The sequence below is a fragment of the Xiphophorus couchianus genome, chromosome 21 (genome assembly GCF_001444195.1).
Source record: "Xiphophorus couchianus chromosome 21, X_couchianus-1.0, whole genome shotgun sequence".
Classification (NCBI taxonomy): Eukaryota; Metazoa; Chordata; class Actinopteri; order Cyprinodontiformes; family Poeciliidae; genus Xiphophorus; species Xiphophorus couchianus.
Window position 1 is genome coordinate 10,850,097 of NC_040248.1, and position 26,789 is coordinate 10,876,885.

General features: G+C 38.5%; 3 protein-coding genes across 9 annotated transcripts in view; 1 reads left to right on the forward strand and 2 right to left on the reverse strand.

Annotated features, from left to right (window-relative positions):
- The window catches only part of zbtb47b (zinc finger and BTB domain containing 47b), a 29,569-nt gene extending 22,255 nt beyond the window's left edge, over positions 1-7,314 (reverse strand). Inside the window, exon 1 of the mRNA XM_028004869.1 lies at positions 6,972-7,314. Within this exon, the coding sequence (XP_027860670.1) occupies positions 6,972-6,974 (3 nt within the window). The 5' untranslated portion in view covers positions 6,975-7,314. The remainder of the gene's footprint in view (positions 1-6,971) is intronic.
- Positions 7,315-8,219: 905 nt separating this feature from the next.
- Positions 8,220-21,528, reverse strand: nktr (natural killer cell triggering receptor). 6 transcript variants are annotated; one of them, XM_028004861.1, is made up of 17 exons: positions 21,423-21,528; positions 20,391-20,469; positions 19,931-20,005; positions 18,913-19,020; positions 18,294-18,338; positions 16,548-16,635; positions 15,747-15,776; positions 15,276-15,421; positions 14,932-15,121; positions 14,666-14,833; positions 13,764-13,851; positions 13,429-13,577; positions 10,672-13,347; positions 10,509-10,589; positions 9,605-9,664; positions 8,981-9,082; positions 8,220-8,757 (listed from the first exon to the last, which is right to left on the reverse strand). In XM_028004861.1, the coding sequence occupies exons 2-17, from the start codon at positions 20,446-20,448 to the stop codon at positions 8,688-8,690; spliced, it is 4,134 nt and encodes a 1,377-aa protein (XP_027860662.1). In that variant the 5' UTR covers positions 20,449-20,469; positions 21,423-21,528; the 3' UTR covers positions 8,220-8,687. The 6 variants fall into 6 exon arrangements, with proteins under 6 accessions (XP_027860662.1, XP_027860664.1, XP_027860666.1 ...); XM_028004863.1 differs by having other exon boundaries at positions 21,431-21,519; XM_028004865.1 differs by lacking the exons at positions 19,931-20,005; positions 20,391-20,469; positions 21,423-21,528 and adding an exon at positions 18,061-18,084 and having other exon boundaries at positions 18,913-18,967.
- Positions 21,529-21,637: 109 nt separating this feature from the next.
- On the forward strand, positions 21,638-26,220 carry sec22c (SEC22 homolog C, vesicle trafficking protein). 2 transcript variants are annotated; one of them, XR_003593860.1, is made up of 7 exons: positions 21,638-21,805; positions 22,194-22,405; positions 22,667-22,830; positions 22,961-23,140; positions 23,260-23,410; positions 23,848-23,913; positions 24,014-24,029. XR_003593860.1 is itself a non-coding variant. In XM_028004873.1 (7 exons), exons 2-7 carry the CDS (start codon positions 22,224-22,226, stop codon positions 24,212-24,214), a joined length of 915 nt encoding a protein of 304 aa, XP_027860674.1. In that variant the 5' UTR covers positions 21,638-21,805; positions 22,194-22,223; the 3' UTR covers positions 24,215-26,220. The 2 variants fall into 2 exon arrangements, 1 of the variants encoding a protein (XP_027860674.1); XM_028004873.1 differs by having other exon boundaries at positions 23,260-23,381; positions 24,014-26,220.
- The last annotated feature ends 569 nt before the right edge of the window (positions 26,221-26,789 follow it).

Sequence of the window (26,789 nt, forward strand, 5' to 3'; positions counted from 1 at the left end):
GATGGCAGGGGAGCAGTGCCCGCCTCTACGCACACAGAGAATATCCCTTAGTCATCATGAGGGGATTTCAGAACGGAACTATGACGGCTCTGGCTGCAAACTCTCTGTGCGGGACAGTAACAGTTTACAGCAGCGAGTTTTTGGGCTCACAGTTACATCAGAGCGCTTCGACTTGGAAGGAAGTAGATCACAAAGCAAACAAAAGGGGACAAGGGCACGTCATTCATGATGGAGTCCAATCAGACAGTCATTAAAAAGTCATCAGAGTAATGACTGATGCGGCGTCCTCTGTGTGCTCATCGGAGCAGCTCCTTGCTTGCTGACTGTTGTAGACCTGAATGTTCAAAGATGTGAACTCTGATTCATGCTTCACTCCTCAGCTGCTGTCTGGTTTGGCTAAACAAGAGTGGTGAAGAGGGAAACTTTCTAGTTAGTTTGCGAAGGACTCTTAATGTTTTCAGCATTTGCATGTCATTCGGAAAACAATTCCAAAAAAGTTTTTTCTCAGGAGTTTATTAAGCCATTTTAGTTTTAAAATGAGCACTGTAAAGTATTTTCAAATGGAAGCCACTATGTAATCTTAAATACTTGTGTTGAAACCATGACAACAAAGTGCTTTAGTGAAGATAAGCGTACTGTTAGAACCTCACGGAAAGCCAATATTTAAACCCTTTTCTTTTTACGAATGCAGTAAAACTGACCAGAAAATTCAGAATTTTATCCTGGTCTTTAAACACCTAAATAATAGTTTTGATCACCAAACTCATTAGCTAAGATGCTAAAGCACATGAAATTAGACTATTTCTGGTGAAATGAAGAATCATATCAGATAAAGGACAAAAAAAACAAAAACTTCACAACTTGCTGCTGGTTTTTCCCCTCTCCTCCACTTGAGCTAATTATTTTACACCCTTCAGTCTATTCAAATATTTTACTTGTCTAACCACATTACTCACTGCTGGCTGCAATTAATAAAGACAATATTATCAGCATTCCTGCTGCGCTAATCCCTGACATCCAATCTCCCATCACTCCCCACTGTGGGTTTTGCTCCATCCTATTCTGGAGATTTGGACTCAGCCAAGTCTCGCCTTGTTGGAGCTCCACCACCTCACACTGTTGGATTTAAAACACGTTTCCATCTATATGTTAATACAACCACAGGTGACAAGCCAATCTAACTGTGATACGAGTTTAGCCGAGCATGAAATTGGGGGAACACAGGCAAAAATAAGGACAAGAACCCAGCAGGAGCAGCATGTTGGACAACATCCACGATGGAAACATTTGACAGCATGTGTGGGACAGGTTTGGCCGCAGGGGACGCGTGTCTTTTGAACAAACCGAATGCTGTTGGATGAAGCTGAGGACAGCGTGTGTGAGCAAGTGTTGCTTAATGCCAAGCCACATTGAAAGGAGGCATCAACAGGCAGCTGAGATGATGAGCAAGTTGGATAATCAAAAGGAGCCCCACGCAGGCTGAGAAGGGCTAGAGAATAGCGCACCGGGACAGGAGCGTCCACATTGATGTTCTGCCAGGAAGCTTGTGTCTGGGCCAGTGGTCTGGTATAGGAAGCGCTGAGTCAGGAAACCTGGCCAAGAGAGAGGGGCCCGTGGTGCAGCCTGGCATCTCTTCCACATGCCACAGTGCTTCACACAACACTGCCCTGCTGGAGTCATAACACACTGTTCCCAAACCAGCACACTGCAGCCTGCACGACACACCCACTTGCAATAGCAAACAAGGACGGTAAAAACCTGCCGGGATTAATGTGTGTCTCCAAACACATAAAGTGCCTCGCAGAGGCATTCATTATCCCATCACAGTTTGACACGTTACAATACAAACCTCAAAGTACTTTTATTGGACTTTTCCAAACTGGTGCAAGATTGTGAAATACAATAAATGGAAAGGAAAAATAGAAAAAATGTGGCTTGCATTTGTATTCAGCCCCTATGAGTAGACATTTTGCTGCTGCAAGTCTTTGAAATTACTTTATAGGTTTTGCCCATTTTTACCAGATTCGCTTAATGGCAGGTCACGCTCAGTCAGAGTGGATGAAGAATGTCCTTAACTATTCATTTTCAAGACTTGCCTCAGATTCTCGATTGGAGTTAGGTCTAGACTTTGACTGCACCATTCTGACACATGGTTTTTCTTCCATCTCACAATTATAACTAGGATTGAGTTGGTCTATCACATAAAATTCAAGTAAAATACAGAAGTTTGTTGTAACTTGAATATTTTTGCAAGGCACTGTATGAATAGCCGCAGTGAACAAAAATCAAGCCTGACTCAAAACTGTTCATTTTTTTAAAACTCAAATCACACAAAAGGTGAACATCTACCAATAAAGATGGTTATCATAGACAATTGCAGAAGACATAGCGTGCAGGCAGTCCTAACAGACATCAACTGAGACATGCTGTAATATATTTATCATCTGTTTCATATCTTGAAATAAAGAGCTTCTCTTCAGAGCAATCGCTCAAGTCCGTCAGTAACGTGTGTCTGTGTGTAAGTTTGGATACCGCTGACTTATTTCATGAGAAGGTCAGAAAGGACAGAGAAGAAAAAATAAGAGCATCGGCTTTCTAAAGCAACAACCAGTGAGCAAAAAGCAAAATCATGGTGCCAGATTAAAAAATGCCCTGTTTTCTCAGTTACTCAGATTTACATTCTAAGCTGTTATTTAAAATAGATAAGTTACATAACACACAAGTTCTGTTATTCACATGGAAAGTCAGAAAAAAACAGATTTTTACAAGTAATCTTTTCCAAGTGATTGATGGATTGATTATTTTTGATGACACTAACAGAAAAGCCAAGTGCAATATTTACCATAAGATTGTGTCAGTCAAATCCAGATAAATAAATAATTTGCATCATCAGTTAAGACAGCAGACATTTGCATCAGAACCATGACAAGTAACAGTACTAGACCAAATCTCCAGCATCATCTTCTGGCTTCAATCTAGGTTTGTAATTCATTGTGAATACCACTTCAATCATTGCTTACTCTACAATATTTTCTTTTTGTTATAGTTAGACCTCATCCTGCATGTTTATCTTGTGCAGGCTTCTCAATTTGTTTCGAATAGTTTTTGATTTCAAATTTAGCTGCCAGGGAACAATCTGTGTTTTTGTTTCACAAGAATTGTTAGCTTTGCTTTGCAAATGGATTATGCTTTCCATTCCTTCACTGCACAGCTCTCTTGTTTTCTTATAATCAGCTAGGTGAGTGCTGAGCTCTCTGAATCCGCCTGCTTTCTTGCACAGTATTTGTTTCACACAAGCAGACGTCAGGTGGATTCTCTACTGGTTTATGTTTGACATTGGTCTAAAGTTTAAATAATCTCAAACACACTAAGCAAAAAAGAATTGGATTAATTTTTCTGAGCTATGGGGGAGATTCTTAGAGGGCAAATAACTAAAAATAAAATCAGGAATAGTAGAAAAACAACAGAATAAATGTAATGAAAACTGTTTTCATAACTGCAAGCAGCTCATTAACATCTTAAAAGTTCAATAAATTTCTGAACTTTGACCCCAAATCTCAGAGGACTCTGTCTGGACTGTCTATCCATGAAGAGAGAAGAGTTCAAACCATCTCTTACTTTTAATTATAAGAGGCAAGAATCACATCCTGCATTCCAGTCGTACGGCAAGACAAAGATCTAAAGAGGAGCAGCAAAAGCAAATAGGGTGGAATAGCAACTGATGGCATCATCGTCTCTGGTGCCTGGAAAACGTGCTGTTAACATGTCATTGCATTTTATGTTAGATAATTTTATCAATCATCTTGTAAAATGTATGCCAAATCCCACAAAAGTATTTGTTTTTATCCTTCGACGTCCCTTGCAGCGATCACTATGGTTCCTCATGTCACCAAAAAATTTACTTCAGTTTTGAGATTTTTATATGCTCCTCTTCAAAGAAAGAAATCCCAATATAGGAAACAATTCAAAATTGCTCAGTGTTTCTGGTCAAAATCAGTAACTTTTGTTTCTCCTTCCGACACGTGCCTCTCGCACAGGACGGCAAGAGTTTAAGAAAAAAAAAAGGTCACATGTAAAAACAATGTGTGTTTTCCTTAGCGTAAAAAAACAAAGAAACCTCCTTAAAACACGCTTATGTCATTTGACGAAACATGAACAAAAGAACCCTTACATAAGCTATGTGTGTCTCCTTGTGTTTGACCTTGCTGTCTGCGTAGCGATGTCCACAGCTCCCAATCTCTAGGGCATAAATCTGCAGCACCTACAGGGAGGTAAGAGTTTCTCAGAAAACCGATCTCCCACCAGGACAGGAGCATCCCTGCTGCCGTTTGTTGCCAGGTCTCAGGAATGGCTGCACTGTAACGGTTTAACAAAGACTGATGTTGGTTTCATCCCCCTGCACTCAGAGACAGACGAGTCCATGGCTTGGCAGGAGTGCCATGAATAGTGAGTTAAAAGCTATTCAGGCCTGTTTAAAAGAGACGACCTACATGGCTGATACTCTAAACACAATCATACTAAAAGGAAAGAACACCCTGTTGTTTCACGAATGTTTGAGGTGTACTTAGTTTTACATTTTGTGCTTATTAAAAAAACATTAGGGGCTGTTAAATGAAAACCAAAGAGACGGAGTGTGTATTTACCATGCCTGAACATGCTCCGTGTGCTGATGTTTACCACTGAGCAATCACAGTCTATGAGAACACGGACTGATTAACACACACGGGCAAGTACAGTCATGAGGAAAAATAACGGCTTTAAGAGCTCCGATTGTTTCCTTTCGTGGAGAAATTATGTCAAAATTCATTTTAGTGTAAAATAAAACAAATAAGAAGAGAAATTCTGACAAGTTTGTCACACTACCCAACTAAATAGAGAAGAACTTTCACCTTCTTTCATTTCCTTAAATATAAAAATACTTTTTCTACTGTTGTCTGTGGTTGACATGATGATGTTTTAGGTCACTTTTTGTGACATTGTTTTTTTAACCCTTATGGGTCGTCATGTTGCAAGTTTGTGTTTTAGAACAATTTGCACACATTCAATATTCCTCTGAAATGTTGTTTTCTGTTATTTTATGCCTGTTTTGTTTTCTGCAATGGCTCTGTAGCACCTCTTTTTTTTCCCAATTTTAACTTTGCATCTTTCTACAATATTGTACAATGTGCCTCTTTCTGTCATCATTTAGCGTTTCTATTTGCCTCTCCTTCAGGTTTTACACCACTACTGTAGTCCTCATCTCCATCTGGTTTGGTTTGAGAGCCTCCGTGGTCTCATGTAATTCAACCATTAGTTATGTAACCTATGGCTAATGAGAAACAGGGACTTTACATGAAACCAATCCCCTGTTTGAGGTACATAAAGTACTTGCAGCATTTATCTAGGACCAAAAACAATCAGAGATATACTATCTTTATATCAGCGAGGGATAACAATCACTGTACTCACACCAACCACGCTGCGGTTTCTCTCTCATGTCTTTCCAACAGAAAAAGAGAAGAAGAAAAAAAAAAAAAACCCAGAGCAATAAGCAAACTCCCTGTTCCTCCTAGCTCCTGGCAGAAGCCACCCAGTGAGAACCAGGGCTGACCTGGCTGACCTGACCCAGATATTAACCCAAGCCTCCAGATGTGAGCATGCGCTGGGATTACTCCACCGCTGCATCCAGCTCCACATGCTTTCCTAATGAGGCATCCTGAAATGACCCCGGAGCCAGAGCGGACCGTTGGCTTCGCTATCAGACTCCGGAGCAGCCACGCTCTTTCCTGTACGCTTGGGTATATGGATAGTATTTATAGCACTTATTTAGTGTTGTTTTGATACACAAACTGTCTGTCTTGCAATAGTTTTCAATCCTTTCGGAAAGCTGTCTGGCAGTGTGCAGCCACTTGCTGTTTTAATCTATAACTAAAACAGCTAAAGAAAAAGTTGGTTCCTCCAACACTTTCTTTACCATCTTATTAGAAGGTTTTTAAATCTTTAAGAATGATGAATATGCTAAGAATCTGAGTTGCTAATTCTGTACATCTTAAAAACAATACTTCTTTACAGGCACAGCAGATGTAAAGTGGTAAAAATTAATCATATGAAGCAGCAGATGAAAGGTACTGCAAGGCCTCCTCTTTCTTTGTAAAGACGTAAAGAAATTTCTGTTTAATCATTTTTACACAGGTGCAAGTCAATAAATCTAAATATCATTGAAAGAACATTCTTAAAGTACATTCAAAAAGTAACATTTGTATTATGTAAACATCTCTCTATATAAAGTAATCTACATACCATAGATCCAAGAGCAACACCAGCAACTTTACGTTTAGTAAAAATAAATAGTCCAGTCCTTTTCCTCCTCTGCCCTGCAAAGACACGTCTGACATCTGGTTCAGATGTGGTTAATCAAAATGAATATAACAGTAATTAAATAAATGTTTCTGAATTGAATTACTGGAATAAATTCACTTTTTCATGCTACTGCAATTTACAGAGATGCACCTGTGCGTAGAATTTGCGACCAGGTTAAGTTCTGAAAACATGGGGAGTGACATTTCTTCCTCTACTCAGCTGATTCTCCGTGCACGTCTTTTCCTGACAACATTCAAGCACAAGTGCTGCTCAGACAAAAAGAAAAAGGTGCCCCCTTTACTTTCCCCCGACCTCTGAACATGTGCGCCCATCACGACCCCGAGGTTTGTTGCAGAAGCGCCCTGAGATGAAGGAATTTAACTCCTTCCGCGCATCTCTGTGGCTCTTGTAGCAGCAGCTGCACTCTTCAGGGGCAGCCTCGATTCCCAACTCCAGCCTGTGTGCACAAGTTGCAAACTTCTCTGCAAACGCTGCAGCACCCGGAAAACAACAACCTGACGGGGCGTCACGATGATGAAGTGTGTTAAGTTCAATCGGCCCGCTGAGTGACTCAACTTGCAGAGGTGAAGAAAAGGGACATAAAATAAACAAAAATGCAGCCTGCAGCCTACCATTTTGATCCAGCGCTTCGAGGCTCCAAGGAGTCCCAGAATAACTCCTTTCGCTGCGGTTTCCCCGTCGCCATGAAAACGATCGTTGGATTGTCACATTCCTGCAGGGTTTTTTTTTTATTTTATTTTCTTGCCCTTTCCTCTGTCTCTTTCCCCCCCTCAAGAGTGTAGCTGTGGCGTTCAGACAGACAAAAATGCAGAGACTGCTTTTGCAGAAGGAATTGATGATTGGAGCTCGGGGATCATATGGACTTTTTGTCAGACGCTGTTAAAGGGACACGGTACTGTTTTTAAACGGAGGGACAAGAGGAAGTTCACGTTGAGGCGCATTTTCCTTCCACTATCCGGGTTGATGTTTAAAAGGCGGGATGCGAACCTGAGTGAAGTTGGCCCCCCCACCTTCTTCAAATTAGACAAAATTGGTGTCAATCAACTCGGCTACGTTTGTGCTGGTTTGTGCAGCAAAAATTTTCGTTTGTGCCGCTATCATTTTAAAGATATAAAGAAATGTTTTTAGAGGTCATCAAAGGTCAACCAGCCCTCTTAATATCTTTAAAATGATAGCTGCGCAAATGAAAATCTTTGCTGCACAAACCAGCACAAACGTAGCCGAGTTGATTGACACCCATTTCGTCTGATTTGAAGAAGGTGGGGGGGCCAACTTCACTCAGGTGGGATGCGAAGGTCGCGCAGCGGCCGTGTGGCGCAAAGCCTGGTGCGAGCGCTTCCCAGTGTTTTGCGCTCCTGTTTGCAACAGTGTGACGTCAGGTGGCGGGCAGACACGTGCGGGGGTCAGAGAGTTCACTCATTTCCCACATGGCAGCAGTCACTGGAAGTCCAACTGCAGCACAAGCGCCCTTTTACTGCAAGTTTTTCGCCCTATATATGCGCATATCCGTATTAAAAAAATATTAAAGAAAGTAAAATTATCATTACAGATACATACTATACAGATACAGTAAAATCAATGTAAATATAAAGTCACCTCAGTATATCAGACATATATAGTTAAGTATAAAAATATAAAGGTTGTTTACTTTTTTCCTATTATATATGATACAGAATAATAAACTGAAATCTAAAGCATGATCTGATCCTGTCTTCACTCAGGCATGGAAACCTGCCCCCTGCAGATCAAACTGAAGCATTGCAACTGACAGAAGCCTCTCTATTAGCTGACTCCCAATAATATCAGCACAATAAATGCCATCCAAAACATTGTTAGGTGCCAAAATAAAGAAACAGAAGTTCAAAGAGTGGTGATATTTAATAAAAGTCATTAAAAACAAAAGTCTGAGATAATATACTTTAGGTACAGCTTCTACATTCATCTGTTCATTCAGAGACAACAAATTATTACAAGGACTTTTAGACACAGATTTTACTTCATCTCAAAAAAGTAACCTTTTCCTGCTCAAACACATTAAAGATGTTTTTTAAAGAGAAAAATAATTGCACCATTTAGCTTATAAGAAGAAAATGTTAAAGAACACATAAATATATGACAATGTTAATAATTTTTGACTCCTCTCTCATAGCAAGCATGTAAAATTTCAGCAGAATAACTAGATGCTCTACCAATTGCTGTCAAGATATATTCACATTCATTACAATAATGATCATCCCTTCATCTCACATAATGAACCTTAGCACAGTATAAAAATATGAAGACCCCTCCATGAGAGCAGGCCGTCGGTGTGTCAGCTGAGGCGAGGCTCAGCTGTAGCGACTGCTGCGGCTGTGACTCCTGTGCCTGGAAGAACTGCGACTTGAAGAGCGGGACGACCTGAAGCAGACATATCACAACACAACGTTTCAGCTTTCAGTTGTCAAGAGAGACGATCACAAGGATGCACACTCCTTTATTTCATTGGGGAGCATTGGCATAGGAAATGGCTTAATCAATAAATTACTCATGAATATTTTATCCAAAACATGAAGAGAGAATGTCTAAGAAGATAGAATTAATCTGAATAAAGGTTGAATAGAGATCCACTTCACTGTTTTACCGTGAGCGGCGCACAGAGCTCCTATAGCTCTCACTTCGCCTGCGCCCTCGTCTCCTGCTCACGCTCCGACTTCTACTGGAATAGCTGTCATAGGAGTCGGACCTGTAGCAAAATAAAAAGAACAAAATGTAAAAGATTATTTAGGTTTGGTTTTAATGGTATTCAGAATGAGCATCAGAACATTCTTGTGTTATCAATTAATTAAGTACAGTGAATGCAACGCTAACTATTGGGATTTAGAGTTAATAAGCACAATCAGCCAAACTAAACTGAAGCCAATAACGAGCCAATAGCAATTTAATCATGTTCCAGATGCTGGTTGGAAAACAGTGGGGTATGAGATTTTACAGTAGAAATGTACAAACTGTCAGTTACAAATGGTCAGAAGTGCAAATAATCACTACTGAATTATTTTCCCCGATTAAAAATATCTGTAATATTTTTAATTGGGGAAATTAAATTGATATTTGTAATTTTTATACATTTTTACTTGTATGCAATAAATTAAATGTCATATATTAAAGAAACACATTGAGATGTTTATTAAAAAGCGATCTATAAATCATTGTAAATCTGAGAGATGACAACAGTGCCACAGGTCTGAGTCTGAGGAGTTTAACACACTTGGACCTCCGACGGCGATGATGTGAGTGGCTTCTGGAGGGACTTCTACTGTACGACCGACTGTTGGGAATGCAAATGAAAGGCATAAAATTAGATGATTGATATCATAAAACACACTCCATAAACAAAAATTATGATCCCGCGAAGAAAAAGAAAAAAAAAACATTATTTTTATTTACCTCCAGGACTCTGCTTCTGTATACCAAGTATCAATAGTGCCAAAATGTCAATAGATAAATGTTTTAATTGCCTAGTTAAATGAGCCCCAATTCTGACAGGTTTGCAGAAAAATTTACTTTTCGAAGCCTATTGCTTCCATGAATTACAACGCTTGTAGTAGTAGCAGGGTACCGTTCACGGTACCGCTCACGGTACCCTGCTACTGCAGGGTTCTGCCCTTGGGCCAGAACTACAACATAAGGAACAAATGCACATTGTCAAGAATGAACAAACATTCAAATTTAAGGCTTAACTCTGCAAACTTTCAGACCTAACATTGAGAATCTATGCATATTCAAGACATTTAAGGGCTAAACTTAAGACTATTAAATTAGCAGAAACCATGGTATAGAAATGTTTCAGGAGTTCTTGTGCGGTTGTGCACTGAGAAATATTTCAAACTCCTAACTTGCAAAATACACACTATTTGATTGGTTAATCTCCAACCAAAACAACTGAACTACTGCTGCTACATTAAAATAATATTAAATGTACAAGTGGTATCCACATCTATTTTGCATATATATCTTGATTGAAGAACATGACTGTATGAACTGAACACAGCATTCTGGGGGGCCCATCTTGATCTAGTCAGGTTGTGAATTTTGGCACTTTTGTAGCTCCATACCAAGAAGCTACATTCCTGCTAATTAAAATAGATTATTAAATAACACAGATGGTGTACCTATGCCTGCTGTAACTTCGATATGTGCTGCTGCGAGAGCATGATCTTCGTCTGCGGGTTCTCCGACTCCGGCTGCGGCTCCTTCAGGAACAACAATAAAAGTGACTTAAACAAAAGTCATGATTTGGCAGTTTAAACAGGTGTCGTGATGTTTGTCACTTACCTGGAGGAGTAGTTGTAGCTACGGGATCTACTTCTGGATCTGCTGTAGGAGCGAGACCAGCCTCTGGAACGGGAACGGTGGGTGGAAGCAGAGCGAGACTTTCTCGATGCAGAGCTGGACTTCTTTGGCGAGCGCGATGCACCTCTGGCCTTCCCCACAGATCTTTCAAGTGAGGATCTTTCCTCACTTGAACTCTCCTGGTTTCGTGGCCTCTGGTTGAGCCGTACCGTTTTACGAACCTCATCAAACAGCGAACCCGGTCGGACTCGGTTTGTACTCTTGATCTCCATTTTCACTCCCTGCATGCCCAGAGGCTGGATGCTCTCGTTGTTTTGCTTGCTTTTCACCATGACGGCCTGGACGTTCACCTCTGGTGTGACTGGCATTCGTTTTAATGGCTTCCATTTGAAGTTTATGACAGCTCTGCCAGGAGGTGCTTCTTCCTGTGGTGTAGCAGTTGTTGATGAGGAAGTGACATCAGCCTGGGCTATGCTCTGAGGCAATGCACCATCAGTGCTTGCCACTACTGATGATTTTGAGGTAGAACTTAGGGTTAATTTAGTGGCAGTGTTGGACAAATCAGGAGTAACAGGGTGTTCAATGATGTCAACATTGTGTTCCGGGGTGCAGATTTCCATATCATCTAAAGAATCTTGGTCTTTGACGCTGTTCTGGTTGGATGCTCGCTCAGAGTGATTTGTGCTTTCAATGTTTTCTTTGGATCTCAGTTGAATCTTTTCTTCTTCTTTTACAGCTGTCTTATTCAAATCAGCTGAATCTTGGTTATTTTTGTTAAAGTCTTCACCCATGTTTTCTTCAACCTCTCTACCAGCACTACGGCTCTCCCTTTTAGATTCGTCATCCTCTTCCTCCTCGTCAAACTCCAACGGTGGCTGCCAATGGAAAGTCTCTTTCAGCTTCTGGTGTTTTCTCTTGGACTTTTTAGCTTTGTCCTTCCCATGATGAGAACTGCTCTTACTCTCTCCTTTCTTCTTGTGTTTATGCTTCCTTTTGGCTTTTTTCTTGCTCTTCTTGCGCTCCGGTTGTACAACTTTATGAGCATTATCATCTGAGGGACAAGAAGAGGAAGCGGCCGCTACCGCCGCAGCAACTTTATATCCTAGCTCAGTCACTGCTTTTGACGTCTTCTTCAAGGCCTCATAGTCTGATTCAGAACTGGCTTCTCCTTCCTCTTTTTCAGAACTAAACTTTTTTCGGTCTGCTGGATTCTCAGAATCTCTGTCTGAATCCCATCCGGTCGCCAGGATCGTGCTAGACTGGACCGCTTGTGCCTCAGTTGCAGTGTTGCTTTGGGTAGCTTTGTCACTGTCACTATCCCACTCAGAGCGGCTTTTGAAGCTTTCCTCTGCCAGTGAAGAGTAACGTTTTGCTTCTTGCTCTTCAGAGTTTCCCCTCTCTCTTTTGTTCTCCAAAGAGGCACTAAAATCAGGGCTATGCTCACTGCTCACTTCTTTTCCTGAACCCGAGAGTCCGTCTTGACTTTTGTTGGCCAAAATATACTTATCTAAATTTTTTATTCTGTTGAGAGAACTGTAGTACTCCTTCCATTCTTTGTCTAATGAATTCTTCTTGCTGCTTCCTACTTTTTGACCCTTTTCAGAGTCTGATCTGTCGCAGGAGGATGACTTGCTCTGGTACGGCTCGCCCGATCTTGACCTGGACCTGCTAGAACTACGGCTCCTGGAGCGACTGAAGGACTTGCTTCTGGAGGACTCGCTGTGTGATGTTTTGTGAGCCGACTTTTCTTCAACATCTTCTAGTATGGACTTCGGTGTGCGAGTTTTTTTGGAGAAGCCGTCCCCTGCCGGACCAGGGGTAGAGGGCTTACTGTGCATAACTTTAGCTTTGATTTCTTGAATATGAATGTAGGAGGGCTTCCAGGGCTTCTGGTCTGGTTTCCAGCGAGAAGGAGGAGGACTGTCACTCAGTGGGATCACAGGAACTGTTTCAGCTACTGGGAGAGCTGGCAGTATGGGAACAGGTGTAATCTTTTTATCTTGGACCTTCCCAGTCACAGGCATCATTGCATCCATTTTGGGTTTGGTTGTCTTCCTCTTCCTTGGAGATCTGGAAAAACTCCTTTTTCTAGGGGACAAAGATCGGGATCTGGACGTGTACCTAGACCCTGATCTCGACCTGGACTGAGAAGATGACCGGGATCTTGATCTGTACCTTGACCGTGATCGAGAATAAGACCGAGACCTGGATCCAGACAAAGACCGACTTCGTGATCTAGAGAAGCTTCTGGACTTTGAATAAGACCTGGATTTTCCTCGAGATCTGGATCGACTGGATGTGTAGGACCTGGAGTAGGATTTAGAAAAAGACAGGGAGGATCTCCGCCTTCTCCTGCCAGAAGAACGATGTTCACTTGAGGGAGACTGGGTCGCTGATCGGGATCTGGACCTCCCAGCAGAAGTTGCTGATTTTTCACCCTCTGAGTCATAGTGTTCTCGAGATTTGTTCTTGGAGCTTTTCTTCTTGCCATGTTTGCGCTTTTTGGCTTTCTTCTTGCGTTTGGCTTTTTTCTTCTCCTTTTTTGGAAGCCGGTGCTGGCTTGACCTCTCAGAGCTTTGGTCTGAGGAAAGTTCACCAGAGTAAGACTGAGGAGATTTGCTTCTATTATCCCACTTGCTTGAAGAACGCTCTTTAAGTCTGTTAAAGCAAAATAAGCATGAAGGCAAATGAATACAGGAAAAACATCCAAAGGGGTGGAAAGTAGAACATAATTCCTACTTGTCTCCTTTGCTCCACCTTTCTGGGCTCTGGGGAGGTAAAACTTTGGCTCTCTTTGTTTCCACTTTCCAGTGTGGTGGAGTTTCACTGCCCCCACGCTCTTCAACAGATGTAGAGCGTGATTTAGATCTGGTTGGAGTGTGATATCTCTAAAATGAAAAGCAAAAGAAAGCAGAACGGTTAATTTGCAGGCTGAAAATCTACTCTTTACATTTAAGGCCCAAAATTGAGTTTCTCTTTGATAAATTGTCTTGACAACAAAAATTAAAACAAACGATTTTAATAATTTTACATAAAACAAATATGGAGTCCTTAATATCAAGAGAAGAACATACAATTGTTCCTCTGCCTCTGATCTTCCGTCCGGACTTTGTCACCGCTGGTTTCTGTTCAGCTAAAGGACCAGCCTCTTCTTTCTCAAGACTGAAAGATACAATTACATTTTAAATTAATTAAATAACTACACTAAGTACTGCATACACTACCTTGCAAAAGTATTCATGCCCCTTGTTTATGTGTAAGGCAAGTTTGAATATCTAAAAGAGAGTTGTAAAACACATAATCCAAAAATTTTTATTTTGTGTGGCACAATTACTCCAGAACATGGCTGGCTGGCCAGATAATGAAGCATTTATCAGAAAAACAAAAACTGTAGAATGAAGCTTATGTGAAGACATGACTGAAGTTAATTACAAGCCATGGTGGTACACACCGCCCCTGTGGAAGAAGGTTGTCTGGTCAAACAAACTCAAAGTAGAAACTTTTGCCTAACATGCAAAATCCAACAAATACTAAAACTGCAATTCACACCCTTCAAAAGCAAAGCAGGTTGAAGTTGATGTGACAATAAATGGAGCTACAGCGCAAACTTAGACACTAAAAAGCATCGAAGCATATTCTCATTCTGAGAATGGCCCAGTCGATGTCCAAACATACATCTAATTGAGTATCAGTAAAAATGGATATTTAGAGACGTTTTCCTTCAGCTATAGGTTGGCAGAGATGCACTCCAAAAGAGTTCGGTGGTAAATACAAGTACATGGTGTATTTCTCTGAATTTATTCAGCAAAATATACAATTTCTTTCCTTTTCACTTTGGTTTTGCCTGTCATATAAAATCTCACTAGGTTGCATAAATGGTTGTAATGAAACAAAACATTATTAAGTTCCAAGGGATTGAATACTTTTGAGGTGTGTTATATGTGTTTAATATTCTGTAATAATCTTGATAACTAACGGTTCTGTTTTGTCCTCCTGCGTTGGCATGTCCCGTCGCAGCAGGAAGCGATTCTCTGGCACAGGTGGGATTTCCTCAGGCCGAACAACAGGCTTCTCCCTCTTCCCACCCGTTTCCTTCTCCTCTTCAGCTTTACTTTCACCTTCTGCCGTCTCTTTTTCTGCACACCTTAAAGAGCAGGAACATAACCAAACATGTACTTTGTTTGTATTTACATCATAAGAATTAATCTTGAACATGGAAATATTTTAAATGTTAAAACATACCTTTGATTAGAAGGCACATTTTCAGCTTTCTTGACCTTCTTTCCTTCTTTCCTTTTCTTTTTAGATGGTTTACTTTTTGCCAGTCGCTTTTGATGTTTGAGCTTTTCTTCTGATTCACTTTCAGATGATGAAAAATTGGACAAGTCATTGGAGTTCATGGATGAAGTCCTTTTCCGCTTGCCCTCGAGCACTGAAATTAAAATTGTTTTTAAATTTTTAAAAAAAATTATAAAGGCTTTTGCATTTTATATTTAGTGATATCAAATAAAGTGATATTTGTCAAATAAAACCATTTTCCCGTAAGTGAGCATAACATGGGTTTTCAAGAAAAACGTTGCACTGACCATCATTCGCAGACTTTGTGATCAGCTGTCCGCAGTCGACCACTCTCACATCAGCGTAGGGTCTGCTTGCTGAATCAGTCTTCAGTCCCTCAATCTTCTTTATCACTTCAAACCCAGAGATGACGAGGCCGAAGACAACATGGACGCTGGACGGAGATAAAACGAAAATGTATTCCTGGAACAATTGAAGTCCAAACTTACTATTGCTTTCCGTTTGGATTTATGAAGAAAGTTCAAAGGTAAGTTAGCGCCTGAAAGGTGCAGTGATTCATGCCCTGCATGTTTATGCCCGCCTCTGCTGTTAAATAAAGGAAAAGGGAAACCTCTATCGATCAATCAGATGGAATTAGGGATGAAATGTTATTTAGAGCTTTCAAAAATTATTTAGACACATTCTATGAAACCTTTCATAGCACTAAAGGTGAGATTCTTTTCTTCTATATACTTGGAAATGACTGAAGAGCTTCTTACCCATCAAGGTGAGGAGCCATTTTAGTTGTGCTGTTTGTGGTTAATCCAGTTGAGTCGATCAATGACAATGAAGGGTTCATAGAAAAAAATGAAAACATTGATAACTGAGAAAACAAAATCACTCAAACAACATGAGGCTGCAACTGAATAACACAAAAAAAGTCTCCAAAAAATATGTAGCATACAAAACCACTCTTGGCTTATCTTGCACTTTAAATTTTGAATTATCACTTTAAAATGTAGGAAGCTGTAAAATTATGTTTTAATTTGATCAAATCAATGAAGGAAAAAATACAAATCCTCCCTAATGTCTCAAGTATCTACTTGTGAAGGAAAAGTTCAAAGTGATAACCATTATGCCTTTTTGTGATTCAGGAGATCTTTCAGTCCAAATAACGTGATCTGCCTGAACTTATTAGCGAAACTTAAGCATTTCCAAAATAAACAGTGCATTGTGATACATGTTTGAAAATACAAAACTATAACATGAAAAAGAAAGTCAGGAGAGAGAGAAACACAGCCTTTGAGACACATTACCTTGGAAGAGCAGGATGCTAGAGTTTCTGTAAATTTTACACAAAAACGGCAAGAGAAAAAATGTAACACATTTGTAGGTAAAAAAAGAATGAATCCAATGTTGCTCTGCACTTTGAAATCTAACACACATACAGAGAGAGGGGATTTTAGATGGCAAATACTACTCTGCAGGGTCATAACAGGGCAAGGGTCAGGAAGTAAAAACTAAGACAGAGCTTCAGTTGGAATGAAAGTTGTGCTTTATATGAATTGAGTCTTACTCACATAAAAAACTGGGAGCCATTGGTGTTCTTCCCACGATTGGCCATGGACAGCAGGAAGGCTTTGTCATGTTTGAGAATGAAATTCTCATCTGGGAACAGACAGAGGGGAATCAAAGTTTCAGAGGGCGTTCCTCAATTAATGTTAATAGAAATACTTTTGGAGATAAAAAAATATATAATTAACCAAAAAACATAAGCCTCGTTTCCCCCAGGTTTCTATGGACCCAAATGTTTAAATAATTTTCTAAAGCTTCAAACTGGTGGTTTGGTGAGCTTAAAGATATTTACAGGACGTTTGTCAGTTTCTGTTGATCTTGTTAATAAACCTGATACTTGCTAAAAGTCCAAATGTTTTGGTTAGAAAAGAAAATATTCTATAGAGTAAAATTCTCCTACTTACACCCTACAAGATAAAAAACAAAAAATTCCTTTAGACTTGTAACCTTTTAACTTTATATAAATCAATGTCAGAGTTTGTAAGCCTGGAAATGCAATTTAGTTTCTCATTAATGTCAAATAAAATATTCATGTTAAGTTTTTTAATTTAAAATGAAGAACTTTTATTTCTTTTAAATAATTATCTTTGTCATAGCTGGTTTTACACAAAACCCATGAACAAACAGAGCTAGGTTCAGGTACTGCTCAGCCATGCAGTGATAACGTCAACAATAAAAACATAAGATTTTAAAAGAAAATTCTGAGCATGACTCAAGTGGTGCAAGGTCAAAGATTTGTCCAAAAATGACAGTAATATGGGTTTTCTTTCACACTTTTTGAGCTTGAATTTAAAATCAGGACAAAGCAAAACAAAATGTGTATTTAAAAACCACCTAAACTCTGATTGAATCTTTAAAAAAAAAACAATAAACATACATCTGGATTAATGAAGCACATCTCCATCATTGTTCTGAATAATCTCTGCATATACAGTCCAAACCTGTATGTCATAGTCTCTACAATAAAAATTTTTTTCCTTGAATTCGTAGTGTTTTCCTCTGAGACAGTTTGTCTTTATGTTAACTTACTCTTTTCTCTTATTTGCCTATGGGACTATATTTTCTCATACAACCAATGTCTCGATGATCTTTCATTATTAGAGAACTGGAGACACAGAGTTGGAACTGTGTAATTATCAAAGATGGTATGATAGAAAATTAATTGAAAATCTTGGGAATAATTTGGAGAAACATGCTTCAAATTGAGAAATGATTTTATTGCATTGTAAAAACGCTCTGCAATTATTTATTATTCTAGAACAACTAAAATCTCAAAAGTGAAGTAGGTTCTATTTTCTACAGTCTCCATTGTAAATTTCATGTCATCAAGTCAATAATTGAATTATATCCATCATATCAGATCTACAGATACTAGAAATGCAGGTTGCAGCCAAACATTGAGGACAAAAGGGATATCTGACTGAATGGAAAGTGTGTCAGGGCATGTAAACTTTTGGGTCAGACCTTGTTGTGATGACTATGTTGGCATGGTGTTACTGAACTGTGCACATTTCTTACCTTTTCATTTTGCAAAAGACCACTCTATAAATAAGAGAATATGTTGATAGTTTTAGCAGGAGGATGGTAGCATTTAGTAACGAGAATGGCTACTTCCCATGCTAAATTCACACACTGGGAAAGCCACAAGAAATTAATGATTCAGCTAGAAAAAACATGCAAAACTTTGCTCAAATAGCACAGGATTGCAATACTTAAACACATATTTATTATATGAATCAATATCAAAATACCTTCAAAGTAGCCACCATATATTGATTCCCCTCCTCTTCCAGTTCCTGGAGTCATAAATAAAACAAACTTAGATTTTTTTAATGTCAAATTAACATAGTTTTTTGTACAGCAAACAAAACACCTAATGATCAAAGCTTGCTTATCAAACACTTTTTTGTAGACGTTGCTGCCATTTTCAGGAAGCAGCAGGTTTCCAGGTTAGCAAAGCTGCAGTGAACCTGTTAGTTTCAGGCACCTTAATGAAAAACTCTTTGCATAGCTTCAACAAACATGTTTTCCTTTTGATAGATTTTTATTTGCCCAAATTTATCCTTAGATGCCAACCTAATGTCAAAACACAGAAGCTAATCCAATTGCTTGTCAATTCTAGTGCTCATGCACCCCTGCTTTGCATGTTTTAGATGTGCCTCTATTCCAGAAAAGCTGATCCAAATGACTGCATGCCCTCTTCTGCAGACCTCAAGTACTGCTGAAGTCTGTTAATCACCCACAGATTCAATCCAGGTGTGTGGAAAAAGGGAAACACCTAAAACATGCAGGGCCTGAGGACCGGAATTGAGAAATATTGTGCTAATCTCACATCATATTTCAAAGCAGCAAGGATATTTATGTTGTTACCTTCTGTGAAGTCGCCTCCTTGAATCATGAAGTTTTTCACAACTCTGTGAAATGTGGAGCCTTTGTAACACAGTTTTTTCCTTGTGACTTTCCCGGTTCCCTTTTCACCTGAAACAACATGATTATTAAGAAAACTCTCACAGAACTACAAACTGAATAGCAATTCTAGAAAGTGCTTCTATGTAAAAAAAAAAACAAACAAACCAAAAATAAATTTAAAAGTTGTTCTGAAATGGAAGTCCTGGGATGAGGCTACTGTATTTTTAAAAACTTGATACCAATAGCCGAAGTCAATGCTGGATGGTAGAAATATTTAGTCTTATTTCATTTTTTAAAAATCTGACTGGAAAAAAATATCTATAAAGGTATCGCATTCTAGATTATCCGTGTTACATTTACAAGATAAATGTTTAATTTAGAAGCTTCTATTGCAAAATATGGTATCTGATTTCACTGCCAACACAAATATCCCAAAGTTTGGTTAATTATGGTGTAGAAATTCCCTGTTCTATAAGTACCATCAAAATAAAAGTGAAACAATTAAATTGTTTTCATTAAAGCAGTTTTGTACAAATGTAGGAGCCAATTATTCAGTCTGAAACAATCCAATCTTCATCAATGAGATGTAGAGGAAATAAGAAGAGGGATAATTCTGCTGTCTGTCTGCAAATTTATGATTTCTGTTGGATGTAAGACCACCTCTACAGTAGCACAGGGCTCCAATCAATGGGAGCAAATTTACTGGGTGATCAATATAATTGCATACCATAGTAATCTATGGTATGTTCATTGTTTATTTTATTTTTTTGTTGTTGCATATATTAAAATATATCAATCTACCAAATTACTATTACTAAAAATATAGATTGGCTAAATAAGCATTAAGAATAGCAGCTTGTTCGGTTTCACATCTAATCCAGCCAAGATCCAGCTCATTAAATAACTTAAACACAAAATGTTGCTAAATGTCTGGAATGAATAATACAATGGAAAACACCACTGAGTGAAAATAACTTACCAGTGCACAAACAAAGAAAGTTTTTGCTTGTCTTGGGACAAACATCCGAGAACAGCTGAAAGACAATGCGCCCAACTACAGAAAGCAAGAGAGAATTTATTACATTTATTAAAATATTTTTGCAACAAAACAGCATATTTAAAGAAAATGTGCCAAAGAAATAAACAAATGAAATATTGGCTATATAATCTGCTTTTATTTACAGTACATAGTTACCACTGACAAAACAAAAAGAAAACCACTCCAGGACAACAGTTCCAAACAACCCTTCAATACTGATACACTGATTTACAACAGTTGAGACCAAACCAGTCTATCAGGTTAGTGCACTACTGTGTGTTGCACTTTCATTTGTCAGAAATAAAGAAAATATCACAGTGAAGGTTTCTGTTTATGGTTTAAATGAAACATGTGCTGTTTACTTGTTTTCCCTTAATCTGACAAATAATGATTTCCTTACCTGGCTCCCGGTTGAGTTCCACATCAAAGTAACACTGAGGGCGGTCTTTTACCCCCATTGTGATCAAAGTGCATGTGACCTAAAAACACAGGGCAAGTACAAAGAACATGAGAAGAAATTGCCAAAGAGTTAAATAAACTCTTCTATTAGTTCTGATCTTGCTGTGCCTGCTTTTAAATAAATTAAGAAAGTACACAATTAAGATGAAAAGCCTAAAGTGATGTTAGTGACTTGTTGGCGCCACCACCATCGCAGAACTGCATTTTGTTGGTTGCATAATGTGCATCATGTTACAGATATTTACTTATGAGGTTTAGTCGGGAGTGCCACATTCAGACTGCAACGCTACACTGCTAAAAATAGAGAACAATTTATTTCAACATCAAACGATATGCTACAGTTGTGTAGAGTATTCCCCCATAAAGCTCAGTATTTCATAACTGCACATCTATCTTAAAGCTTATTTATTTCATGCGGTCTCATCGTACATTGTCTTTAGACCTCCACAGCTGGATTTTTTGTTCAACTTGTTAAAGATGAGGAAGGTGGCATTTTACATGAGTTGTCATAGTAACCCGAAAAAAATATAAAAAATGTGTTAAAACAGATATTATAGACCCCAAATATAAATTCAAGATAAACTGGCTAAAATATAACAATTTTATAAAATTAAAGGAAAACAATTGACCTTTTTACAAAAGAACACATTTATGCCGTCTATTGCAATTCCGTCACAAGATAACCCGACAACAAAGCTATGTTACAGTTCATTAGGAGAGTTAAAAATACAATAAAAAGAGAATACATTGTTCACTTGGTAAAACAAAAAACATAGGCGCTATCAAAATGGTTGCATTAGCTACCTCTCAGCTATCTAGTGCTAGCTGCGCTAGGTGCTGTTTGCGTAGTAAGTTCCATTGCATTCTCCGCCGTTTCTTTCATTAAACACATTTATCCGTGTACTACACAAATTTATTCAAAGCTTCCAACTCGCATCATATATTTAAAGCTGATTAATATTAAATAACTTACCCACGTACAGTAGCTAGTCGGGTAAAACGAGCTAGTCACTGACGGTAAACCGTTAGCTTGTGCTACTTCCTTCTTCTTTTTAAGAGTAGGGGCTTCCTTTGGGAAGTTTGTCCCTCCTGCTGTACCGTAGAAGATTTGTTGTGGTGGTTGTTATCCAGAAACAGAAATCACGTTAGCTCCTTGGACAATTTAAATCAGCCGTCCTACTCGCATTTGTCTATAGGTTCTTCAAGCTTGTTTATATGAATTACTAATTACCCTCGTAGGTTGTTTATCGGAGGTTGGCTTTTCAGTGAGCAGTGTGATTGGCTTGTATGATGCTATTGTGAGCTAACTTACAGTAGCATTGTAACAAGGTGCAGCATGAACTCCATAACAATGAGGTAAGGTGTAACTTAAATGTGTAATCTAAATGTACATGATTAATTAAAGTTAATTTCTAAATTAATAATTATTTTCATTCTTACGCAGTATATGTATAAGACATATTAATAATCTCTGAATATTATTACGTTAATATAGACATTTAATTGGACTTTTGTATGTTAATTGCAGGTTAATGAAATCTTTATTACACTAGGTCCATTACATAATAATCTCATAGTTTCCAATAAAATTTCCAAAACTATGATTAGACATATGATTGTAATATCGTGTATTCATGTTTGATCTGCGTTAGAATGACCGCCAAAGATAACTGTTGTGTCAAACTAAGCAAAGTGTTTTAAATGGTAATTCTCTTCCTCTCTTTTTTCCGTCTGCCCCATGTAGGCCGCATATCCTCCACAGACTCAGGCTATCATGTCTCTGATCCTGTTTGCGTTCGTGGTGCGGGTCAGGGATGGACTCCCTCTGTCAGCTTCCACCGACTTTGAGCACAATAAAGAGCTCCAGGAGAGGAAGCAGCAGCTCAGGACCATCAGCAAGTCTCTACCCCGTTTCCCCGAGAGGGGCACCGTTAAAGGCCAGAAGCTCAATATATAGTAAGGATTCTGAAACCTGAACAATTATTTTTATTTAAGAAAGAGAACATATTAGGCATAGCCCAAGATAAAAACCCTGAAAATTTGCGGGTTCATCTCTAATTATGATAAGGTCCTAGTTCTTTATTTTTCTTTGATTCCTGCTTTATGTGCTGGAATCAGCCCATGCCTGGACCCTCTGGTGCTGACACGAGGTCATCCATGCCTTGCTGTGCCGGGCTGTTTGTTTACCAAACACCTTGTCTCCTCTCACCTGTTCAGCTTCGTCTCCTCAGAGGGTGTATCCTACATGAGCGTGTGCCACAGCAGCCTCCCTGTTGCTAAAGCCTTCTGCTTCCTAGAAGACCTACGTTGGGAGTTCACCGCATGCTTCAACAGCACCGTCATTTCCCTGGCAGCCAGGCCATATCCATTTTTGGAATTTGGTGAGGGAAGAAAAAATTATTTAGCAAAACATTGTCTACCCAATGCTCTTATGCTTTTGTTTAATGAGCAGTTTGTTTAAAATAAGTTCAATCTATCCATCCAAGTATAAATATTGCTTCTACCTAATAGACACCACTATTCAAAAACTGAAGCAGCAGTACAACCAGAGTGGTGGTCCTGCTCTGGAGGTGACTCTGGCAGAGGTCCAAGAGGACCTGAGAATCCGTCCACCTCAACTAATCAACCTGGATGAAGTGGAGCTGACCAACGGGACAGCAAATGGGCACCTAGAACAAGGTGTTTCATCCAGTAAGGCAATTCCCAATCAGTCTCTTATACTTCATGCTAAAATAATACAGATATTAGGTGGGTTTATATTACGCTATCTTAATGTGATAAAGGTATGTTGTTGTTTTCTTTCATTCCAGCTGGTGTAAATCAGAGGCTTGAACCAGTGACCGCCCCAGGCATCCTTTCTCTTGTCCTAAATATCATGTGTGCATCTTTGAATGTGATCCGTGGGGTGCACCTCGCAGAGAACACATTCCAGGTGTGACCAGTTCAAGGGTCTGATCAAAGGTTTATCAGCTGAAGATTCTTGTTTTTTGTTTTTTTGTTCAGAGTAGCCTTGGCTATATGTAGTGAAATCCTTTTTCATTATTATTTGAAAATCATAATACATCTGACAGATTCAAAACTGCAGTTTAATACAACTGCATACAGCTATATATGCGAACCTTTTGCGCCCAATTCTTCTTTTTGTATGTTATCAGTCCACCCTGAACAAAGAATGTTTGAGGTAAATTACTAAAAGCCCCAAATTTATTCTACTAATTTGTATTTGCAGACTTCTGACCGGATCTGTATAGAGCAAGCGCTTACAAAAAGCAACTGCATTTTAGCTGTTTTAACATTTTCTTTATTTTTAGATGGCTAATTTAATCTAAAATATGCAGGAGCAGTTTCTCAGCCAAGACTGAAGTTAACCCAACTGTTTTTAATGTGACTTTCCAAAGGATGACTACGAAGGCATTTGGAACGTTGCTGCATTTTTCTTAGCATTTCTCTGCTGTGCTCTTCAGGTAAATAATAGTTGGCAGGTTGACACACCTGCTCATTGCAGACAGTAACAACCTCTTGCCAAGCTCTGGCTAACACATCTTTTTGTTACCGTGTCTGTAGTGCCACCTCTACCTGTTCCATTCGTCCCTGAAGAAGCTGAAGTCCTTCCTTCTTTTAGGCGTGATTGTCCTATGCAACTTGTACCTGCTCGGCTTGAGGAACATATGGCAGCTCCTCTTCCACATCTCCGTCGCCTCCCTCTCCACCTCGCTCACCCTCACTCGCAGAATCCACCATAGGACCGATGACTGTGGAGTGTGAGGAGCTCAGAACTGTCCAATGTGCTGCACCGACCCAGTATTCAGACTGAGGAATATGTAAACTGCCCACTTCACCATGTGGATTTGTTATATTAATAACTTGAAGACAATAATGAATGAAATTGTGTTGCGGAAGTTCAAAGCAAGCTTGTACATAGCGATGTCTTAGCTTAGTTTTTTAAGGCAAGAAAACAAAGACGAGCAGTCAGTCTGGAAACTTTCAAATCAAAATAAGAAAGAAAAAGACATTTTCAAGAAAGCCGGAGATGTTTTTTCATACATGGTTTCTCACTATTTTCTACATGGAGACCATTAACCTGTCTCAACAGTGGTGGCTACTTTTTATCATATGACTCATTTTTACTCTTGTTCTGCTTCCATTTTTTTCAGCTTTTCCAGGCCTTTCATTAATGTTGGATTATCGCTTTAAAAAGTTCTGTGACGGTTTATAATTATTGTACTTTTAAGATAGGAAGGACGTGCTTTTATGAGTGAAAACATGTTGCTGTTATAGTAACATAATTTCTTATTTTATAGTTTGGATTAGCAATAGATAAATTGAAGGATAGCTCTTAGTGCTGCTTGTTAACTCTCTATGATCCAGTACGCATTCATCCAAAACAAAAGCCTAAATCAAAGTTCTTTGCAGAAACATGGCCCAGTTCTTGTTTTAAAATGTGGCAAAGTGGTTGGGTTCAGCTATCTTATTTTACGTTTTCTCAGGCATGTGCTTAGCTGCTATAACACTGAAGGGTCTGTTTGGCATTAAAGCTATTTATGCTTTCAATAACCTCTGCTATCTGCACACATTTTCTTACACTTCTAAGTATTTATTGTATTAAATTAGCTAGAGATGTATATTAAGTAGAGATGAACTGAGAAATCGGCCAGTGATTGAAATCACTTAGTTTTGGCTTGATCTGCACTGACTGACTGGTCGGTAAGAAACAATGTACTGAGTGCTACTGAGTCACAGTAACAGCAGTTTTCTGCATGGAAGCCATTCCTGTGTGAAGGAAACTCAAATTAGCTATTTTGCAGATCAACAAGGTGTTTAAAAATAAAGTTAGAAGCTATTTAGAGTGAAGCATTTCTACGACCACCTAAGAAATTACTTAATTCAGGCTGCAAAAGAGGACTTCAAGCAAAACCACTTTTGTTAGAATCTCTATCTTATCATGCAATATGTTGAATTTTAAATTGTTTGTATTCTTATGGATATCTTATAGCTAAGATAAGGACCTACATTCCCCAGGGATTAAACACAAAGACAGCTGTCTGATTTATGCTAACATTACTAATCACTCCAAAGTCAATTGAGTTTTTTCCGTAAGCCCGTATTCACTTGGTGTGACGTAGCCTTTGTGCCTAATTTAAGTAAGTAAGGAGGATCCAAAATCCTATTTTAAATGCTTTCCTTCTTAAATCTTCTTGTATTTTGGTTCTTAGATAGAAATTTTAATCGACTAAAATTGATGTGGGCAGCTCATAGGTTTACAAAATCAACTTTAAAAATTCTGATCAGGGCATTTTACATTTTAGTTCTGTCTTTTTCAACAGATAATCATATGAAAGCACTGATTTCTTAAATACAGTTTGTTTTAAAAAGCTGCACTATTATGTAACGATTGTTTGTCAAGGTTTTATTACTGAATGTTTAAAATTTGGAGTGAATTTATATTTATTTAAATTTTTCTATATGTTTCTGGAACTCAACACATCTTACTTTAAGTTGAAGTTCTCACATTTATGTTTGTGTACAAATTTATGATAGGAAGATAAAAAGTGTCATTTAATAACTCTTCTAATGATTGTTTTGTTTTTACAACAACTTTTAGTTGCAAGTTTGAGTCGTACCAAGCAGTGAAAGTTAATGTTAGTAGCTATTAGCATCATGGTCAATAGAGATGTATGGAATCTGTCTTTTCCGTATTAATTATTAAGTCATTGATAAATGTAAAAAGTTTCTTTCTTTTTTTTAAATAAAATTACAAATATTTGAAATGATCTAATAGTCAAAATTATCGTTATTCCTCTATTATTTCTGTTTTGCTACAGAAAATGTGCTCTATTGACTAGATTTTTTTTCCATAATGATTGTAAACGGAGTTAAAATTATGTTTTCTGTCAGTAATTAAACTGATTTCCCCACTGCTGATCCTCAAGTCATCAAAAATGATAAACATAGATAAATTAATTTGGAAATTTGTAATTTTTTAGTACATATTTTTTATATTATGTTTATAATGTCAACATTAAATAAGAGTTTCACCAGCAAGTGTTTCACATAAACTCTTCTTGTAAAATCATGCCTTCGTCTGCCATTGAAACGCATCGTTGCCGTTTCTCTGGCTTAACACCAGATGGCGCTGTTTACAATGCTGAAGTTTGGATGTCTGTTGTTGCAGAGTTGGCAGCGATTTTACAGATTTTGCTCACAGCACAGTCTGACTGGAACAGATAAGCTAGGCATGATTATTTGGCTTTAAGCTAGGAAAAAGCCCAAAGATTAACATAACAAATGAAACTGCAGAGAATAATAGCAACATTGTGCATATCTGAATATTGTCCAGTAG

Coding starts and splice junctions, on each gene's coding strand:
- nktr (XM_028004861.1), bottom strand. CDS start 20,448: ATGGGGGTAAAAGACCGCCCTCAGTGTTACTTTGATGTGGAACTCAAC. Junction 18,339..18,912: donor AGGAGGCGACTTCACAGAAG/GTAACAACATAA, acceptor TTATGACTCCAG/GAACTGGAAGAGGAGGGGAA. Junction 13,348..13,428: donor AGGTGGAGCAAAGGAGACAA/GTAGGAATTATG, acceptor TTGCTTTAACAG/ACTTAAAGAGCGTTCTTCAA.
- sec22c (XM_028004873.1), top strand. CDS start 22,224: ATGTCTCTGATCCTGTTTGCGTTCGTGGTGCGGGTCAGGGATGGACTC. Junction 22,406..22,666: donor GGCCAGAAGCTCAATATATA/GTAAGGATTCTG, acceptor TCACCTGTTCAG/CTTCGTCTCCTCAGAGGGTG. Junction 23,382..23,847: donor TCGCAGAGAACACATTCCAG/GTGTGACCAGTT, acceptor GACTTTCCAAAG/GATGACTACGAAGGCATTTG.